This window comes from Ictalurus furcatus, chromosome 7 (genome assembly GCF_023375685.1).
Source record: "Ictalurus furcatus strain D&B chromosome 7, Billie_1.0, whole genome shotgun sequence".
Lineage (NCBI taxonomy): Eukaryota > Metazoa > Chordata > Actinopteri > Siluriformes > Ictaluridae > Ictalurus > Ictalurus furcatus.
Window position 1 is genome coordinate 22,679,695 of NC_071261.1, and position 19,356 is coordinate 22,699,050.

General features: G+C 38.8%; 1 protein-coding gene across 1 annotated transcript in view; it reads left to right on the top strand.

The window, feature by feature from the left end:
* si:ch73-335l21.1 (insulin receptor substrate 1-B) overlaps positions 1 to 19,356 on the top strand; it is a 49,369-nt gene that overhangs the window by 8,139 nt on the left and 21,874 nt on the right. Inside the window, exon 2 of the mRNA XM_053629281.1 lies at positions 9,065 to 12,415. Coding sequence (XP_053485256.1) covers positions 9,065 to 12,415 — 3,351 coding nt within the window. The remainder of the gene's footprint in view (positions 1 to 9,064; positions 12,416 to 19,356) is intronic.

The window sequence follows — 19,356 nt, forward strand, 5'->3', positions numbered from 1 at the left end:
GGGTGTGTGAGACAGACGGGGACACTTGGCGGCTAAGGAGAAGCTTAGAGCTTCCAGGGTTTTAAATGGAAGACACACTCCTCCTTTCTCTCATTCAGTCGCTCGCTCTCTGCTCTCTCAATCTCTCTGAGTCACACACAGCTGTTTTTCTCTCTTTGCCGTTGACTGACACCTCATCCTTAAAAAGAAGCTGAAATGCCCAGAAGTGGACTTGTTCCGCCATACAGTGTTTTATTCTTGTCTTAATCGATACCTCACATAAACCTCTCTCCTTCAAACATTAAGGGAACCAGCGTACACTGGTGGTGTGTCATCTGTATCGACTTTAAGGCTTTTATTCAGGAATCATTTATTTTGTCTGCGGCAGTTTTTTTGAAGACTATTGCCCCGTGGTCTTCGCTCTTTGAAAACAGCTGTTATGTAACTGTGTTTCTCTGCTCTCACTCCTCCGCTCCCTGAGTCTTTCTGCCTTCCTATGGTGGTGTATGTTAAAGATTTTTGCAGCCCTCAGCTGCTTCCCACAAATAAACCTGCTGTATCAAAAGACATTCGGTTCATCCTCAGAGGTCCACGTCTATTTTAGTTTTTGATACTTTGATAGGTTTAACAATCAATAAAAATGCCCTCATTTCAAATTGATATGCAGCATTTTATTTATTTTCTGCACAGATAGGTTGATGATGCATACAGACCTGGTGCTGAATGACCAGACTTATGAATGGTGTTGGCCTGAAAATCAAACTGTGACTAAATAAAAACATTGTAGTGTGTATAATTCAAGCAAAATAACACACAAAAAAGCACATTTTGTTTACTGTGGGGCACATTTGTTTAACCGTGAGGCTATGAGTGGCTTTGCAATCATGTATTTTCTTCCGTTAAACTACAGATCTAAAATTTAAAGTAAGCCTGCACACCAAGTATTTTGTCTTTAAGTTAGTTAGTTAAAGCTAGCTGTTCTGGAACTCAGCATTCAAACAAATACAGCATTTTCAGTGTACGCTCCAAAGCCACAGCCCTAAAACAATTTAGGGGTGTAACTAAATACAAATACATTGTTTGGATTGAGCAGATAATACACCATAAACTAATATGAATGCATTACTTGGATTTAACAGATAAAGCATTCTATATAGGGGGACACAATGGCTTAGTGGTTAGCCTCGTTTGTCTCGCACCTCCGGGGTTGGGAGTTCGATTTTTGCCGAGTATGCATGTTCTCCCCATGCTTCGGGGGTTTCCTCCAGGTTTTCTCCTCCAGTCCAAAGACGTGTTGTAGACTGATTGGCATTTTCCAAAATTGTCCGTAGTGTGTGAGTTTCTCCAGGGTGTCCCCCGCCCTGTGCCCTGAGCTCCCTGGGATAGATTTCAGCCTCCAAGCGGTACATAAAATGGATAGATGAAAGCATCCTATAAGAACATGAATACAGATATGAACAACAGGCAGAGTATTCAGGTTTCAGACTAGGTCTGTACATCAGGATCCCATAGGACAGAAAAAAAATGCTTCGTGAAGTTAATGTGGAGCTTTAAAGAATAGCTTGTTGAAGCTTGCAGGGAGGGTGGCAAAATTCCTACATCACTACATCACAAAAAACTCACAAAGCCCAAAATGTTTAAAGATAGGAAAAAGTAGGCGCATTTTTCTTACTTTTCTTAGTAATTTTGTGGGAAGCAATTTAACAGTGGTGCACATTTGGGATTTTCAGTATATATCTGAATACGCTGAAATAATATGCTGAACCTGGCAACCCTGTTTGTGGAATAAATATCAATACGTTATCATGATATTAATGGGAGATGCACATTTGGTTTGAGACTTACCTAAATTCTGCTTTACTGAGTTCCAAAATAAATCCATATTTATTCCATATTTCCTTTCAAACAAAAGAAATATGCTTTCCTATATAGAGCCATGCTTCGCTCTTCAAAAAATAATGATTTAATTTACTTAAAAATATCGTGAAATGTGTAAATTCATTGTGCATGTGCATTTTTTTGTCCTTCTTAAATGACCGTCCTTCATTGTTATTTAAAAAAAAACTTCTCAGAAAAGGGAAGATTTTCTTCTCTAAAAACTAAATTAATTTGATACAGTATTATTAGATAGCTAATGTTATCAACTGTAGCCTAAATAACAGTTTCTTCTTTTGGGTAAGACATGACTGCTTTGAAACATTTAGCTTGCTTACTCAGTTATGTTTGATAGAAGATATAAAGCTTACCAGAAAGTTCCACAGGGCGTCTGGTCCAGGAGTTGAATAAAGTTTTATTCTTCAAAATGCTATTTGTTGTTAAAATTTGTACATGAAAAACACTTTTTTCAGCAGTCCTGTTTTTTTTCACTGTTTACCAGGGTTTTCAAGGCATAGTGATCAGGTTTAAAAAACAAAACAAAAAACAATATAGACCATGCCCAATTCCTGTTTAAATCCAAATATGAAAACAGATATGAATATTTTGTGTACTATACAGATACATATAATGGCATTGCATTATACACCTAATGCACATGTATTGTTTAGGTTAAATTGCCTGAATGCTAGTGTAAGAGGAAGATTTTCTGAATCGACACACAGAATGAGTGACAGGGAAATGGAGAAGCGTCTTTTTCCTGGTTTGTTGGTCCACATCATTTGTTTTTTCCTCCAGGTTTTTGTGTGTGTGTTTTTCTGTGTACTTTTTTCTGCCATAATATGTATAGAATTTTCCCCAATATAACAAAACCTGTTCCACATTAAAAATCACATTAGTTTTTAGATAAACTTTAGTTTAACTGAAATTTGGTTCTTGGTATAAGTACAAAAACATTCTATTTTAAAACATTACTTTTCCAACAAAAAATTAAATGTTGCTGAAAAATGTTTGTATGTTAGTGAAGAAAACAACATATTATGTAACAGACCACTTTTCAGATAAAAAAAAACAAAACATAATGAAGGCTGCTGGGTTTTGCATGCAAAATGAGACGCAAGCGAGACAGATTCTCCAAAATACTTAAAAAAAACTTTCATTATAACCTTTCATTCCTAATTTCATTATAAAACTGCACGAACTGTATCTGAGACTTTTTTAAATTGTAAAGCAAAGGGTTGTCACACAAAATATTGACTTTGTTTAGTGTAATGGTATTTACTTCTCTTTAGTTTTTTAAAAATGTATAATTATTTAATTCTTTTTTGAAGATTATTTTTTAATTAATGTACCATTGTTATTATGATAAAAACCAAACATTAGTGCACTGCTGTTTTTCTGTTTAGTTTAGGAGAGAGAGAGAGAGAGAGAGAGTATAGAATGCTAGCATGACATGTTGAGATAGTCTAGCCTGAGAGATAATAAAATGTTTAATCTGATCTAGTTGTAGAGGTAGATTTTCCATGAATATCTAAAGGCAACGCAATGGTAGAAATAAAAGATGGAAATAAACCGGCATGAAACACAGCTGTGTTTGTGTGCATATGTGAGCTTCTTTAACCTTTTTAAGCCTTAAGTGATGCCTTACAGCAACGCTAATTATATCTTTATAGTAAACAAACCAGATCTTTGTTATAGTAAGGTTGACAAAATGATATTTTTTTTTTATTGTATTGTTCAAGACATACACAAACAAACCCACATATCATTATTGATACTCATAATTCATCCTTTGAGGTAGCACAGTTTATGAAAAATAGCTATTTGTGTGTGAACATACGTATTAGCAAGATTTATGGTTGGTATTTAACTAAGACTTCATCATAGGTCTACTCTATGAACTGAATCCTCAAATGAGTCACTGTTCTTTTTGTAGTTACTCTGAAGGAGTTTTTTTTCTTAGAGTTCCAAAATATGGCCCTATTTTATTATTATTATACGAATGCAAAAATAAGACATATGAGTGTGTCCTTACATAAATATCCCCAACCTTGCGTAACCTGCTGCTGAACAGTGTAACTGTAGAAAAGGGACAATGTTAGAACTAATACATTATCAGGTTTAGGTGTGTTACTGTGATGTCCACTCAGATCAGCTCCTCATACTTCCTTTACAAACCAAGTGTGAGTTCCAGGATGTTTCATGATGATCTATACGATTTCATTTCATTGATAGATTTTAGTGGTAGTAAGAACTGACAGACTGACATGACTTACAAGAAATGTGTCTCACATTTCATTCACATGTGTGAGCACTCTGGGGCATAGCTTTACGAGTGGCTAATTAATCCCTGTTTTTATAATGACAAAATTTTGCATGCCTGTTTTTAATTTTACGAACTGTCTGATTCACATTTAGTATTAAAAGCTGAGATGTTTGTTCTAATTTATTACATAGTCTGTTATACGTAGCTAGTAGTTAGCTGAGGCAGCCTATTTGTTTTGATGTGACAGTGATATTAATAGTGTACATCAACAAGAGATGTAGGAATACATTATTACTATGAATACATTATTTGGAATGAACAGATAATGTTTATACAGATAAAATGCAGATGTGAATAGTTGTGCACTATGTGCTGTTTTGTGTGTTTTTCTTTTTTTTTTAATGCTGTGTCTGGTTGAGACTAGAGGTGTGCTTCGGGATTGAGATCCCATGGGACACAGCAAAAAATAAAAGTTGGGAAAGCAGAAGGTTTTTACTTTCATGTGAGGGTGATTGTGTGGTCAGATATGAAGCTTGTGGGACAAATGAAAACCACATTCATTAACATGAATAAAGCATTACGCAATGCATTTACTGCATTCCTTCATTCATAACTACCTTGTCACAGTTGCAATTGTTTAAATTAGATTATTAGTTTAAAAAAATATATTTTGGTTTATATATATATATATATATATATATATATATATATATATATATATATATATATAAACTCGGTTGATGTAGCTAAGGTTGAGGAACTATCAGAGCCAGAATTAATAGAGACGCAGGGTTTACGAGGGCATATTGGTAGGGTTCATATTTAATTAAAAACAAACAAATAAACAAACAAAAATTCTAGTTTAGGCCACATCCACATTGAGTTGAAAGATATGCCTATGTACATTTGGAGCATTAATAGATACAGGTGCATTTCCTTACCCAAGTGGCTGTATATACAAAAGGTTTTTTTTTTTAAAAAAAAACCATGCCATATTTTGCTATGAATGCTATGAATTTTAAATGTCACACACCTGTTGCGCTCCACCCACGTCAGCCCTGTTATGTTTATTTCTGACCACCAGAAGACGAGTGAAAAAAGGAAAAATTGCCTTACTCCTAAATACCAGCATGCAATTAGAGCCCTAAATTTGATGAATTATGGTGAACTGTGATATTTTTAAATATTACATCTAGGCCAACTGTTCCTGGACTGTCCCGGTGGTCTAACATGGCTGTAGTGGTGTTCTGTACCGTATGAACTTGCGGCACATTACGTTCTTAGATCAAAGGTGCCAAATGGGAGCATCGCCAGCTTCAAGTGGTGTGCTTTTGCTGAAGGATGTGAAGTAAGCACTCATTAGGTAAACACGGCACACTCTGTTAAAGAGCTCCTTCAGAATAACACAGAAGAATAGTGTGTTTGTGTGAGGTCCGCGCTTTCACTGCTATGGTTAAACTTGGATCTATACATTATTTACCAAAACCTTTTCTGTCTCTCTTAGTTTATGTCTCTGTCTCTCTTCTCTTTTTCTGCTTCACTCTCAAGAAACTCGTCCATCCCTCAGAGCAGTTTCAGCCCTCTTAATGTCACTTTCTGTCCTTTTAAAAACTTTTTTTTTAAACAATTGCTTGTTTTTCGAAGAAGAAAAGAGTAATGAAGAGAGAGAGTTTCATAAGGACTGCTATTAAGTCATGTGAAGCTTTCTTTCGGTGACTCAACTAATGTTGGCTGCAGGCATAATCCAAGTTCACCCAAACTACACACACACACACACACACACACACACACACACTAGATATTACTGTACTTGTGAGGTCTTACATTGACTTCATTGATGACCCATCTGTAACCACATAAAACACAGGAAAAAGGAAAAAGACAAGAAAGGTTGGGCACTTAATATTTTTGGAAAAGAAGCAGGAAATAGAAAACACCTTGCAGGTTTTCTGTTTTTATTCACGTAACTGAAATGTTCTGGCAACAGAGGCGGAAGGGTGAGTCAGAGCAGAGTGCAGGGTGTCCTTGCAAGTGCGTGCCTCAGTACACTTTTCTCCATATGGTTGTGATTGTCTTACTGGAGACAGTGCGAGGAAACACACACACACACACACACATACACACAAACACACTCACACAAATATATTCAACAGTGTGTCACTTTTCTTCAAAATGTTTTCATAGACTGAAATTAACATAATGAACATTCAGCCGTACACACACACACACACACACACAGGTGCACACTAACACACGTGCACGCACACACACACACACAGGTGCACACTAACACACTCACACACACACACACACACACAGGAACACACTAACACACACATACATACACACACACACACACACACACACACACACATACACAGCCAGACACAAACACACGCACACACACGTACACACACATACACACAAATACATGCACACTCACACAAATATATTCAACAGTGTGTCACTTTTCTTCAAAATGTTTTGATAGACTAAAATTAACATATTGAACATTCAGCGGTACACACACACACACACACACATATGCACGCACACACACACACACACACACACAAACACACACACAAACACACACACAGGCGCACACTAACACACACACATACACAGACAGACACAAACACACACACACATGCACACACACATACACACACACACACACACACACACATACAACACAAACACTTTTTATGGTCTATTTAAAACCTGGCATTTTCAGTTTATCTCTAAATCACAGACAAAAAAAAATCCAGTGTGAATTTAATAAAGTTAAAGTGAGACCGAAAACTCATCTCATTTACAGTATATTATTATGACATGCTACAGACTCAACTTTTTTTCAGTACTGACCTGAACTGAAGATTTTTGGCTGAAACTAATACCAAAATTCATGGAAATATGGACTGAAAACCAAAAGTTCTGAATTTTAAAATTCATTACGGATATTTTTTTTTGTACTGTTGAACAAATTATAATACTTTTTGGTTTTAAGCATTTTATATTTTTAAAAAATAATTTAAAAGCGTGTATTCAATGACACTTACTTATCATGTCAGTTATGTTACTACAGGGTAATAAAAATGCTTTATTATTGCTAAAAATATTAAACTATGATATACGGTCTGCATATTAACCGGGATTTAATGCTTTCAGTTGGAATATCAAACTACTATTTCAGTCTGAATTTTCAGCATTTTTGTCCAAGTCTTTGGTATAAATTATATTTAATAGAGAAGGTTACGTTTTTATTATGATTGTGCTTTGATGAGCACAAAAACTTCTTCAACCATTTCTTTCTCACTTAATAAACCACCCTTGTTTTTTCCTGCATTTAGTGGTTTGCACTATTGAGGATATTCTGCAATGTAAAAAGTGTATTAAACTGGGTTAAATGACAAGGTAGTTGCTGTAAACAACACAGTATTGCATGTTTGCTGCTTATGCAGACAGCAAATGAAAACAAAATGCAAATCGTCTCAGATTGCATGTTGAAATTGAATAACTGTATACCAATATTATAATGAAACCTTGACACTTTTTTCTGCAGCATTATAGTATTTTGTTTGCTGTCGTTCTTGAAACATACCCTGAGGTCTAGCTTTTCCATGCAGGTGGTAATCAGAATATTTATGCTTACATGCAGGCATTTGATTTTTGGACACGGAAATGTACCTTTTGGTGAAAGTAGTCAAGACATGCTTGTATGTGTGTGTGTGTGTGTGTAAGGAACAGCTTGTTTTTCATAAAGCAGGTTTATCAGTGTGCCTTGCTTACATAACTGTAAGTGAAATACACAACTAATGCTGGCTCTTTTCCCTTCAAATAAATTTGCATGTGAGGTGCGCTAGAAGGTCTTATTTGGCAAGTTCTAAAGAGCCCCCAGTGTTAACTGTATTTACTGATTGTTTATGGCATACTGGGTATCTAAATGTGAGGTGATTAACTTGCTTGGCTACCAGGACCAACAGTGGATTATGATTGTCTCTGACTAGCTGTATAATTTATCAAGATCAAGTCTGTAGATGTGTTACCTGTAGCTCATGTCCTCAGATAACCTACTTTTTTCTGACCTTTGTCCTTTTTTGTGAATTCTTTCTATTACACAAGTAGCTGTGAAAAAAAACAACGAAAAATACTCTTGTATTAATTCATTTATCGACATTTTATGTCATGTCACATTTAGGATAAGATCTTTTTTTATTGCATTGAAGATTTTGGTATTTACTGCATGTGTAACTCCAATATATACTATATGTATATTGTATATCAGCTGACTTTGTAAATTGGTGTGATCTTTATTTAAACTATGCTGTTTCTGTGTAGCTCATTACATAAATAGCCTCTCTTCTCTTACCATACACACTTACTTTATCAAACTTACTTACCAATGATTTGGACATACTAGTTTGAATATATATTTTCATTGTTTTGAAGAGATTTGGTAAAGGCTAATGGTTGAAATTTATATCTGAATCAACATTTATTTTTAATAAGTAGTTTTTTTTCTTCTTCAATCAAGTAGTAAGTGAGTTTTGCGTTCTAAATTGTTTCCTTACACTAGTAGTGTTTATATAGAACTTTGGAGAAGCAGTCAGCAAGTAAATAGCCTATTTGGGAAAAACCTTCTGGATGAAGCTCCCTCATGAACCTGGTTGAAAAGTTGCCAAGATTGTGCAAAGCTTCATCAGGAATACTGTTAAGGATTTGAAATATCAAATAGTTTTAATTGGTTTATTTTCTTTGGTCCCTGCACAATTCTATATGCTATTTCATAGTTCTGATGTCTTCATTATTAGTCTAAACTGGTAGAAAATAGTCAAATGAAGAACACCCTTGTTTGAGTAAACACATGAAGCGTATATTTATAACCTTATAATATTTATAAGCGTATATTTATAACCTGTGTTTTCCTTCTGTCTTTTGTAGGTAAAGCACTGTGCGATGGTAATTCTGGAGATTATGGTGTACCATCCCCTGGGCCTGCGTTTAAGGAGGTCTGGCAAGTTAAAGTTTGGCCAAAAGGTCTTGGGCAAGCTAAAAACCTAGTGGGTATATACCGACTCTGCCTAACAGAGAAGACAGTCAACTTTGTCAAGCTCAACTCAGATGCAGCAGCTGTAGTATTACAGCTAATGAATGTGAGACGTTGTGGCCACTCTGAAAATTTCTTCTTTGTGGAGGTTGGCAGATCGGCAGTGACTGGCCCTGGAGAGTTCTGGATGCAGGTAGAGGATTCAGTTGTGGCACAGAACATGCATGAGACACTACTTGAAGCCATGAAGGCCCTAAGTGAGGAGTTTCGCCAGCGCAGTAAGTCACAGTCTACTACAGCAGGTGGAGGGGGTGGTGCAACTGCATCTAATCCAATCAGTGTTCCATCTCGTCGTCACCACCCAAATCCCCCACCTAGCCAAGTGGGATTCATCAGACGACCTCGCACAGAGCCACCAGGAGCTACTGGAGGAGGTGGCACCAGCAACAATGCTTCCCCTACACCTCGACATGGGTTTGCCAGAGCCTGTAACTCCAGTGATGGAGCAAAAGTAGAGGAGGGCATGAATGCAGGGACAAAGGGTGTTAATTCCAGTTCAAGTCCCACCACAAATGGGTCCTGTTCTAACACGCCAATTCTCAGGTCTACATCTGTACGTGCTCCCACACCAGTCAAGTCACAGCATGCTCTGTTGAGGTCCATCTCAACTCCAGCCCCTTCACAAGCTCAGAACCTCTCCCCCTACCCAGGCAATGGATCTGAATTTGGGGCCACAGGTTCTGGGAACACTGCAGCTGGCGGGGATGGAAATGGAAGCACTTACAATCGAACGCCTCTCCGCCAGGCCTCGGTTTCTGGTTCACTCAGTGACTATGGTTCTTCAGATGAATATGGTTCCAGCCCAGGTGAGCATTCTTTGTTGACTTCAAACATTCAGGCAGGGTCTGTAGGTAGCTCATGTGGGGATGAAGCCTCCAACTATATCCTTATGGCACAGAAAGGGGCATCCAATTCATTTCCAACTGACAACTCTCTGCCTCCGACTAGAAGGGTGTTGCGACGCTCTTCGGATCGTGAATGTGACACTGAACGCAGGATGACCAGTAAAAGGGCGTCTCTGCCACCCATGGCTCTAGAGAGGCTTGGCACTTACCGCAGAGGAGGAGATGTAGAGATTGAGGAAGACAACTATGCTATAATGTCTCGAAGTACCAGCCGTGAGTCTTTCAGCTCACGCCAGGATTCAGAATCAACTGTTAGTGGAACCAGATATCTGGATGTAGCTGCAGAGTCCAAAGCTGAAGCAGGAAGCTGTGGATCAGATGGATTGACTATTGGTAAGGTAGGGGGTGACAATGGATACATGTCCATGTTGCCAGGGGTAACGGCTCCTCCAGTGTCCCTCTCTCACTCGCTATCTGTAGCAGTGTCAGACTCTAAACCTGCAGATGACTACATGTCTATGACTCCCAACAATAGTATCTCACTTCCTCAGCAAATCCATCTTCCTACTTCTACCACAGATGGCTATATGATGATGTCGCCAAATAGCAGCTGTTCCCCAGATCAGCGTGTGTTTTCAGGAGCCTCGGTTGGCAGGAACAGTGCAGACAGTAGGCCTGGCAGCGATTATATGAACATGTCACCTATCAGTGTGCGTGCCAACAGCACTCCATCTCCTCAAGAATCTCTTAAAGTATCTGCAAAGCATCCTCAACAACCTCCTCCCAAAATGGTATATTCTTACTATTCCCTACCCCGTTCTTATAAACACAGCAGCCCTAAACACTTTGAGGATGGTTCAGGAAGAGGAAAGTGCTTAGGCAGTGAATATGGAAATGGTGGAGGTCAAGGTCTTGGCAGTTGTAGGGGTACATCTCATTATCAAGAACCTGGAGTTGGAAGGCACTTGTCTTTTTCCTCCTCATCGTACTCATCCAGCTCAGCTAGCAATGAAAGTCTGGGGGAGTGTGAAGAAAAGCTCACCCAGGTGAGAAGGACAGCTGCAGGGGCTAAAGTAAAGGATAGTGGGGCTCTGCAGCAGAGATTGGGGTCTGGGTCAGCTAAACATGCACAGGGCCAGAGGAATCGTCCTCTTAGTTTGTTTGTGGATGTCTCTAAAGCCAATACCTTACCAAGGGTCCGTGAGACACCAGCCCCACCTGAGCCTAAAAGTCCTGGTGAGTATGTCAGTATAGAGTTCAAGGGTGAGAGAAGCATCAGAGAAGTCAGAGAAGTAGTTACAGTACCTAGGCAGAGTAGTTCCATTCATGCCAGCTCACAACGCCCCTTGCCTAGGCCCTCTTCCTGTGTTGCTGGGTTCTTACCTCATCCCTGCAGCACCTCTTCTGCTGTCCCTCCATCTGTTGCTTCAGAATATGTCAACATGGAGCTAGGAGCCTCCCCTTCACAATCATCCTTCTCCCTCACTCCTCTTGGTTTCCCTTCTTTTCCCACTCCTCCAATGCCACCTACATCAGCACCCAAAGCCTGGGGTGAGCAAAGCTCAACACCACAAAATGAAGAAGAGGCTGAGGTGGAAATGGTACATAGTGGACATCGACCTCTTTCAGCATCTCAGTCACTTGACTCTCCTATAGCATGTGCAGACTACACAGAAATGGTCTTTGGATTGAGCTCAGACACGACCACCATCTCGACAACACCTAAAGAATCAATGCTGGACAGACAAGAAGCCATTGGTCCCACACTAAGCCTGGGTCTTAATTTAGATTTTCCAATGTCCAAAGCCCCAAATCCAGATCATGGTGCTAAGGTAATAAGGGCAGACCCTCAAGCTCGCCGGCGCCACTGTTCTGAAACGTTCCTGGCACCTTCTTCATTGTCCTCATGCCCCATAAGTTCCTCCTCTTCCATGTGCATGATCAGTGAGCACACCCAAGCCATAGCACGGCGACTTGGTTTGGATGGCATTTTGAGTGGCAGTGGAAACTTGCTAGATAGCCCAAATCAGCATGCTAACCATGGATTAACTAACATAAATACTACCCAGACCTCATCTACAGAGCCAGGGCTCAACTACATAGACCTAGACTTGGCTACAAGAGAGAGCTCACATCTTGTTGTTGATGTTCAGACTACTGGCCAAACAGCAGCTCGGCTCTTTTCATCTGTTTTGGGTAGTGGAGCATCTGGAGGTCCTGGAGGAACAGGAGGTCTGAGCAGCAACGCTTCAAATCTCAACACATATGCTAGTATTGACTTCTACAAGTCAGAGGAGCTACGTTCACACCAAGGCAGCAACAGCAGCAAAGACAGTACAGGTAAGAGCAATTCTGTACTCAGTCATTTCTCTTCAAATTAGTCAGAAGGATAATAAGACATAATGTGACAAGTGATGAACTTATTTTCAAAAACAACAAACAGAAATAAATTGGCATAAATTTAAGAAAACACATTTCGCAGGAAGTCAGAAGGGAGTATCTGTTTGAATGAAACAAAAAGAGCAAAGGAGTAAAAATAACAAGAAAAGAATTTTCCTCAGTCTACTTAGCAAGTAGCACTCAAATAATAATGTCATTACTGCTGTGATTCTGACACACAACATGAGCCTGGCCAAGAAGTAATTAAGAAAAATTGAATCGTACAGTTTTGTCAGGATCAGTTTAATTCCCTTTGCTTCCTATCGTGTGCTTTTTCAGTAGTTTTAGCTTGAGATAGTAGATTGAAAACATCTGAATTTGTGGGGCAATTGTGTAGTTGTACATTTTATTCATGTCCACCTTCTGCTACAGAGTGCAGTTACCATCTGTCTCCTTGGCTTTACTCTGAGAACAATACAGATTAGTAAGCCATGTAAAGTTCACTATAATAAATCTGAAATGAAATTAATTTGAATCATGGAAGACTTGATTGTCTTCAATCAGGTCATTTGTGGAAGTTTTTAGATGCGTTTAAGTTTTGAGTATATGCTGCTGTTTAGCATTTTCTGTCATTACTGTCTTTTTTTTGCAGTGTCACTTCATCATATTTACAGTACTTTATATGAACAGCTCAGATGTGCTTCACTGAAATGCTTCTCATGACATTTTGTGTGTGCAGCATGAGGTGTAACATATCCCACACTACTACTGAGCTAAAATTAGCTTATACTGAATAAGATTGGGGTTGGGGTTAGAGAAAGTAGTTCTAGATCATTATAAATAGTGTAGCTTCTTCCCAGAGTGTTAGAAAAGCAACTGTGATGGCTCCTTCTGCAGCAGGGAGCAAGTGTGTGAGCTTTTCATGTTAAGTTGGCAATGTGATTGGTGCTGGGGGATGTAGTGTACTTGCTGTGAATGTTGAAACAGAGCCAATCTAGCATTGACACAGTACTTGCTCAACCTCTAGTCTCCTTTTATTTTCTTTTGTGCATGGCATCTCTTGCAGACTTGCTGTAGTGTGTGCATGTACATATATATGTATGTATAAACAGTATGTATGTTTGTGTGTGCAGGTTGCTCCTGTGTTATCTGTATAAAAATAGTTTTTTGGGCTTGAATGAAGAATTGGATGAGAGCCGTGCTCAGTTTAGGAATGGAAGACAGAGAGACACAGAGACAATGATGCAGAGAGGGGGTGAGAAAGAAAGATGGCACCAAAAAAGAGCTCAAGTGGATGAGAGCTGGAGGGAGATAGACAGTGTGTGAGACATGCAGATGGTGAAGGAGAGAGAACTTGGGCCAAATTTGGGTGTTATTGGAGCTGCATACATTTGTGCCTTTACTCTTTACTATGAGGATAATAATGATCAGAGTTGTGGGGATTTTCCCAGCCGAGACTCCAGACTGGGTCTTCGTGGCGACATCTAATATGAGACAGATGGGGAGGTAGAGAGAAAAGGGGAAGGAGGAGTAGAGAATAGTGAAGTGAGAACAAGAGGAACAGCAAAATAAAGTGAGTAAGAGAGATTGGGAGAGATCTAAAGAGGGATGCCAGTGAAATAACTCTGTCTGGGCTTTGGAGGTTGATGTGCGTAGGTGTTTGCTTTCTTTCACTCTGTCAGAGTGTGGGTGTGTAATACAACTGTTCCCAATGTAGTCTCTGTGCTTCTGTAATTATCTTTTGTTCTCACTTTCTCTCTCTCACCGTTACTTTCTCCCCTCACATTCCTGAACGTCTCTAAATTGAACCGTGCAAAATGAAATGCAAGATGTATATATATATATATATATATATATATATATATATATATATATATATATATATATATATATATATATATAAATAACACTGCTCATATTTATCGTCAGGAGATTCCAAGTTCGAATCCCAATAATGCCACAGCCATCCATGGCCAGAGGTTGGATAGCACTTTCAGGGTGTGTTACGCTGCGCTCTGATGGAGCATGAGCGGTGGGTAGGAACTGGTCAGGACTAAATTAGGAGGAAAAAATTATAGTGTGCTAATGGTACCTAGTGTTGAAACAAGGGTGTTTTGTGTTAACTAAATATAAATACCTTTTGCATTTCTAGGTAATAGTGCCATAAAATAAGGTACTGAATAAATAAAGCTAGTGGTTAGTGTTATACTGCTGGTCTGTCACTGGAATAGCTGAATATAAATTGCTAAATCACTAAGTAACTTGGTAATGTCCTATTTTCATTCTATAAATTGAATGATGATATAAAATAAGATGAACCAAGGGACTACCATTTTAGTAGGTAAACATTACCTATATAAGCTAGTTAGCTGGCTTGCTCCACACCATGAGCTGGATGATGTCCTCATAGTTACATTAACATTACATTTATGGCATTTGCAGACGCTCGTATCCAAAGCGACTTTGGATCACATTTTATACAACTGAGCAGTTGAGGGTTACGGGCCATGCTCAAGGGCCCAGCAGTGGCAGGTTGGTAGTGCTGGGATTAGAACTCACAACCTTCCGATCAGGAGTCCAGTGTCTTAACAACAGAGCTACCACTGCCCACAATAGTTAATACTGTGAGGGTGACATCGGGGGATAAACTCAGCAGGGGTGCTGCCTCAGTCACCACTCACTTCACTGCATACTCATACTTTATTAGACTGTAATACTTGCAGTGACATCCATATTGGACAGCAGATTATTTCTGTATAATATGATGTGAGCCTTTTTCCAGCTCATTTGCATGAATGAGTTTTGGCTATAGTTGAGAAGGAGATTCTCTACACTATTACTTGAAAATAATATGAAAATGGGTTTATATGAAAATACGAACGCATAAATTATATTGTCTTGCCACAGGGAGTCAGTAATGAAAATGTCTGTTCTTAATATACAGAAAACATCACGGTATGCTAGAATGGTATGTTCACTCTAAATTGGGATATGTTAGCAAGCAAATCTGGTACACACACACACACGCGCGCGTGCGCAAACACATGCACACACACAGACAGAGTGGGAGAGTGTAAAGTTCTGGCTGGTCTCCACCCTAATACAGCATACACACGTGGCAGCAGCAGTGCTGTGGTGCTGCCACGTGTGTCTTCTCAGTGTGTCCAGGACTGCTGTGGTTAGCTGCGGGCACCAAGGGGGGTTGATGCCACCATAGAGATGGAGAATGAGACAGGCAGACAGACAGATTGACAGATGTGCTACAGATGTAGAAGTGCGGTCTGAACCCAAACCATGTCAGGATGGGTGAGGCAAGGTGAAGGTTATACAATGCGCGCACACACACACACACACACACACACACACACACACCACACACACACACACACACACACACACACACACACACAAAACACACACAGTGCATTTAGTTATTTTGGTATATTGGTTTTGAAATGAAGCAGTGAGGTTAAAGTGCAGAAAGTGCCAGCTTTAATTTGATGTTATTTGTATCTTTATTGGGTGAGTATTATAGGAATGTCTGCCAAACAACTGTCCACTTAGTTATGGGTTGTACCTTATGTGTGCACAAATGTACCCATACATACATACATACACACATTTGGTTTTCAGAAGATGACCTTCACACTGGTGTAGCTGTTTCATGCTGTTTTAACAACTCTCACCAATCTGGCTGTTTACATTTCCATGTCTGCAACTCACTCATACAGATGAACAGAAACGCAATCTCTATTCACTGGGTTCTGTACTTTTACTGATTTGGTTTCTACATCATTTACAACAAAAGTTTTAGATGCTTCGCTTGGGGTTTGATTCAGTTCTAGTCCCATCATCTCCTAATAATCATCATTTCAGCCATTCTGAAAGGATTTCAAACTAATTAGGAGCAGCGTTAGCTCATTGGTTAAAGGCTTTCCGTTGCTGATCAAGAGTTCAAACCCCAGCACTGTCAAGTTACCACTGTTGGGCCCTTGAGCAAGGCCCTTAACCCTCAACTGCTCAGTTGTTTAAATGAGATAAATGTAAGTCGCTATGGATAAGGGCATCTGCCAAATGCCATAAATGTAATTTGAAATCCATAAAAGTCTAGGTAGATGACACAATATCATTTTCTTTTCTGATATCAATAATGACGTTATATATATATATATATATATATATATATATATATATATATATATATATATATATATATATATATATATATATATATATCTTTTATTTTCATTTTAATTTTTTAAAGTACCAAGCTTTAAAATTTCCTGTAATTTTAAATTGACACAATGGCCATCTAAAATGACAGATATTGGCATGGTCTAATGCACTGACCGGCCATGTAATGGATGTTATTGCAACGTAAACATTTATATAATTAAAAAAAAAAAAGTATATCATTGTAATTACTTTTACACACCAAACAGTCCTAACGTAGGTAAATTTAATGTAAAATAATAAAAATAAAATAAATAAATAAAAAATCTAGCTACTCTGGTGCTGGTGTTATGGTAACTTAAGAGGCTACTGTTTTTATTTTGTGTGCTACTTTATGTTGCTTTATATTGTGTTCATTCAGCTGTTTCTTTTTAGTAACACTTACTTTTCCAGCCTTTTGTTGTCCCCGTCCCAACTTTTTTGAGATGTGTTGCTGCCATCAAATTCAAAATGACCTTATCTTTTACTAAAATCGTTCATTTCCTCAGTTTAAACATTTGATATGTTTTCTATGTTCTATTGTGAATAACATATGGGTTTATGAGATTTACAAATCATTGCATTCTGTTTTTATTTACATTTATTTACATTTTACACAGACTTGGGATTGTAATTTTAAAAAAAGGTTTGTCTGTGAAATTCATTGAATATTACCAGTAAGTATTTCCAGTAACACTCAGTGCTTCTTAGAAACTATAGTACTTCCTGGAGTCATTGAATTAATTTTGATTAACAAACAAACCATTAAAAATGTGAACACAGTACACATTGTGAACTTTATAGAACCACTCTACATTAGCTTTAATCATCAGTGCTATGAAATATAATGACAATTTGTCCAGTTATAAAAAATATTCCTAGTTGAATTATGTTGTATCGCTGACAATCTCCACTGAGTAGATTTTTCATCAAAGCCATCGTGAGTCATTTTCCAGTTGTACCCTGCCAGTCCTGAAGGAACCAAAACCAGTCTGTACTAGCACAGAACTAGATGGTCCGAGAGCAAGGAGGGGTGATGAGAGGAAGGGATGATGGAGATGGAATGAGAGAGAGAGAGAGAGAGAGAGAGAGAAAGAGAGAGAGGGGATTACATTTGACTATTTATGTGTCCCTGAGGCAGACTAATTTATGCATGGTCTTGCGTCCTGTGGCCTTGTGGTAGAGAAGCTTTGGGTCATTCAGTACACCACCCTGCCTGCAGCACATTGAGTTCATTCACTTAGTTACAGATCACTGTGTTTATATTAATTATGGTTAAATCTAGGAACTGATTCAAGATTTTAAAAACCCTCCACCTTTGCCAAAACTAAAAGCCTGCCTTGAGGAACTTCAAAGGCTCTTCTAGTTGTCAGCACCCACTCAAGTGTATGAAAGATAGATATTTAATAAATATCTAATAAATAAATAAAAAGTTTCTTTGTGTTCTGAATGAAACCGTACTGTGAAGTTTGAGAAAGTTGAGGCAGTATGTATCCCAATGAGGACGGACTGACCAAAGGTGTCCATGGATGTCCCATTATTTAGCCGGTCTAGTTATAGAAAAAATGCATTTGTCCACTTTAATTCAGCCCTGCTCTGCCTTGATCCCTCCCTTAAAAATATGTCTTCTTTTGGGTCACGATAATTTTGACTTCTTGCATTAAATCCCAATATATCACACAATCCTCTGGCAAAAACACACCTTTGTGCTCACAGAGGTAATACACCTCTCCAAATGACATCCTGTGCTTGATGATGGAAAGTCAAAGCTTTGCAAGTTGTTATTGCATGTCCTTGAAGGATATTCTATATATGTTCAGAGCCATGATGGAGAGACACAAAAAGTGTTTTGTTCACGCTGAGAGTGTGTGTGTGTGTGTGTGTGTGTGTGTGTGTGAAGGAAAGCCAAAAACTAAGTCCTGGTGTAGCATGAACCCACCAACTATGGGACAGAATGTGAAAAGTTAAAATATATACTCACGGAGCACTTTATTTGGAACACTATATTAATACTGGGTAGGACCTCCCTTTGGTCTCAAAACAACCTTAATTCTTCTTGCCATGGATTCAACAAGATAGTCAGTAGCCTTTAGAAGATGGGTAAATTGTGGCCATGAAGGGATGCACATGGTCAGCAACAATACTCTAATAGGCTGTGGCGTTCAAGCAATGATTGGTTGGTATTCACGGGCCCAAAGAGTGCCAAGAATACATTCCGCACACCATTACACCACCTCCACCAGCCTGGACTGTTGAAACAAGGCAGGTTGAGTCCATAGATTCTTGTTGTTAGCACCAAATTCTAAGATCCATCAGACCAGGCTATGTTTTTCCAGTCTTCAACTGTCCAGTTTTGATGAGCCTGTGCCCACTGCAGACTCAGCTTTCTGTTCTTGGCTGACAGAAGTGAAACCTGATGTTTCCTTCACATCCGCCTCAAAGCTCAATGTGTTGTGCATTCTGAGATGCTTTTCTGCTCACCACAATAGTGCAGAGCAGTTGTGTGAGTTACAGTAGCATTACTGTTAGATCAACACAGTCTGCCCATTCTCTGTTGCCCTATCTCATCAACAAGGCGTTTCCGGCCACAGAACTGCTACTTACTGGATGTTTTTCTTTATTGTACCAATCTGAGTAAGCTCTAGAGACTGTTGTGTGTGAAAATCCCAGGAGATCAGTGGTTATAGAAG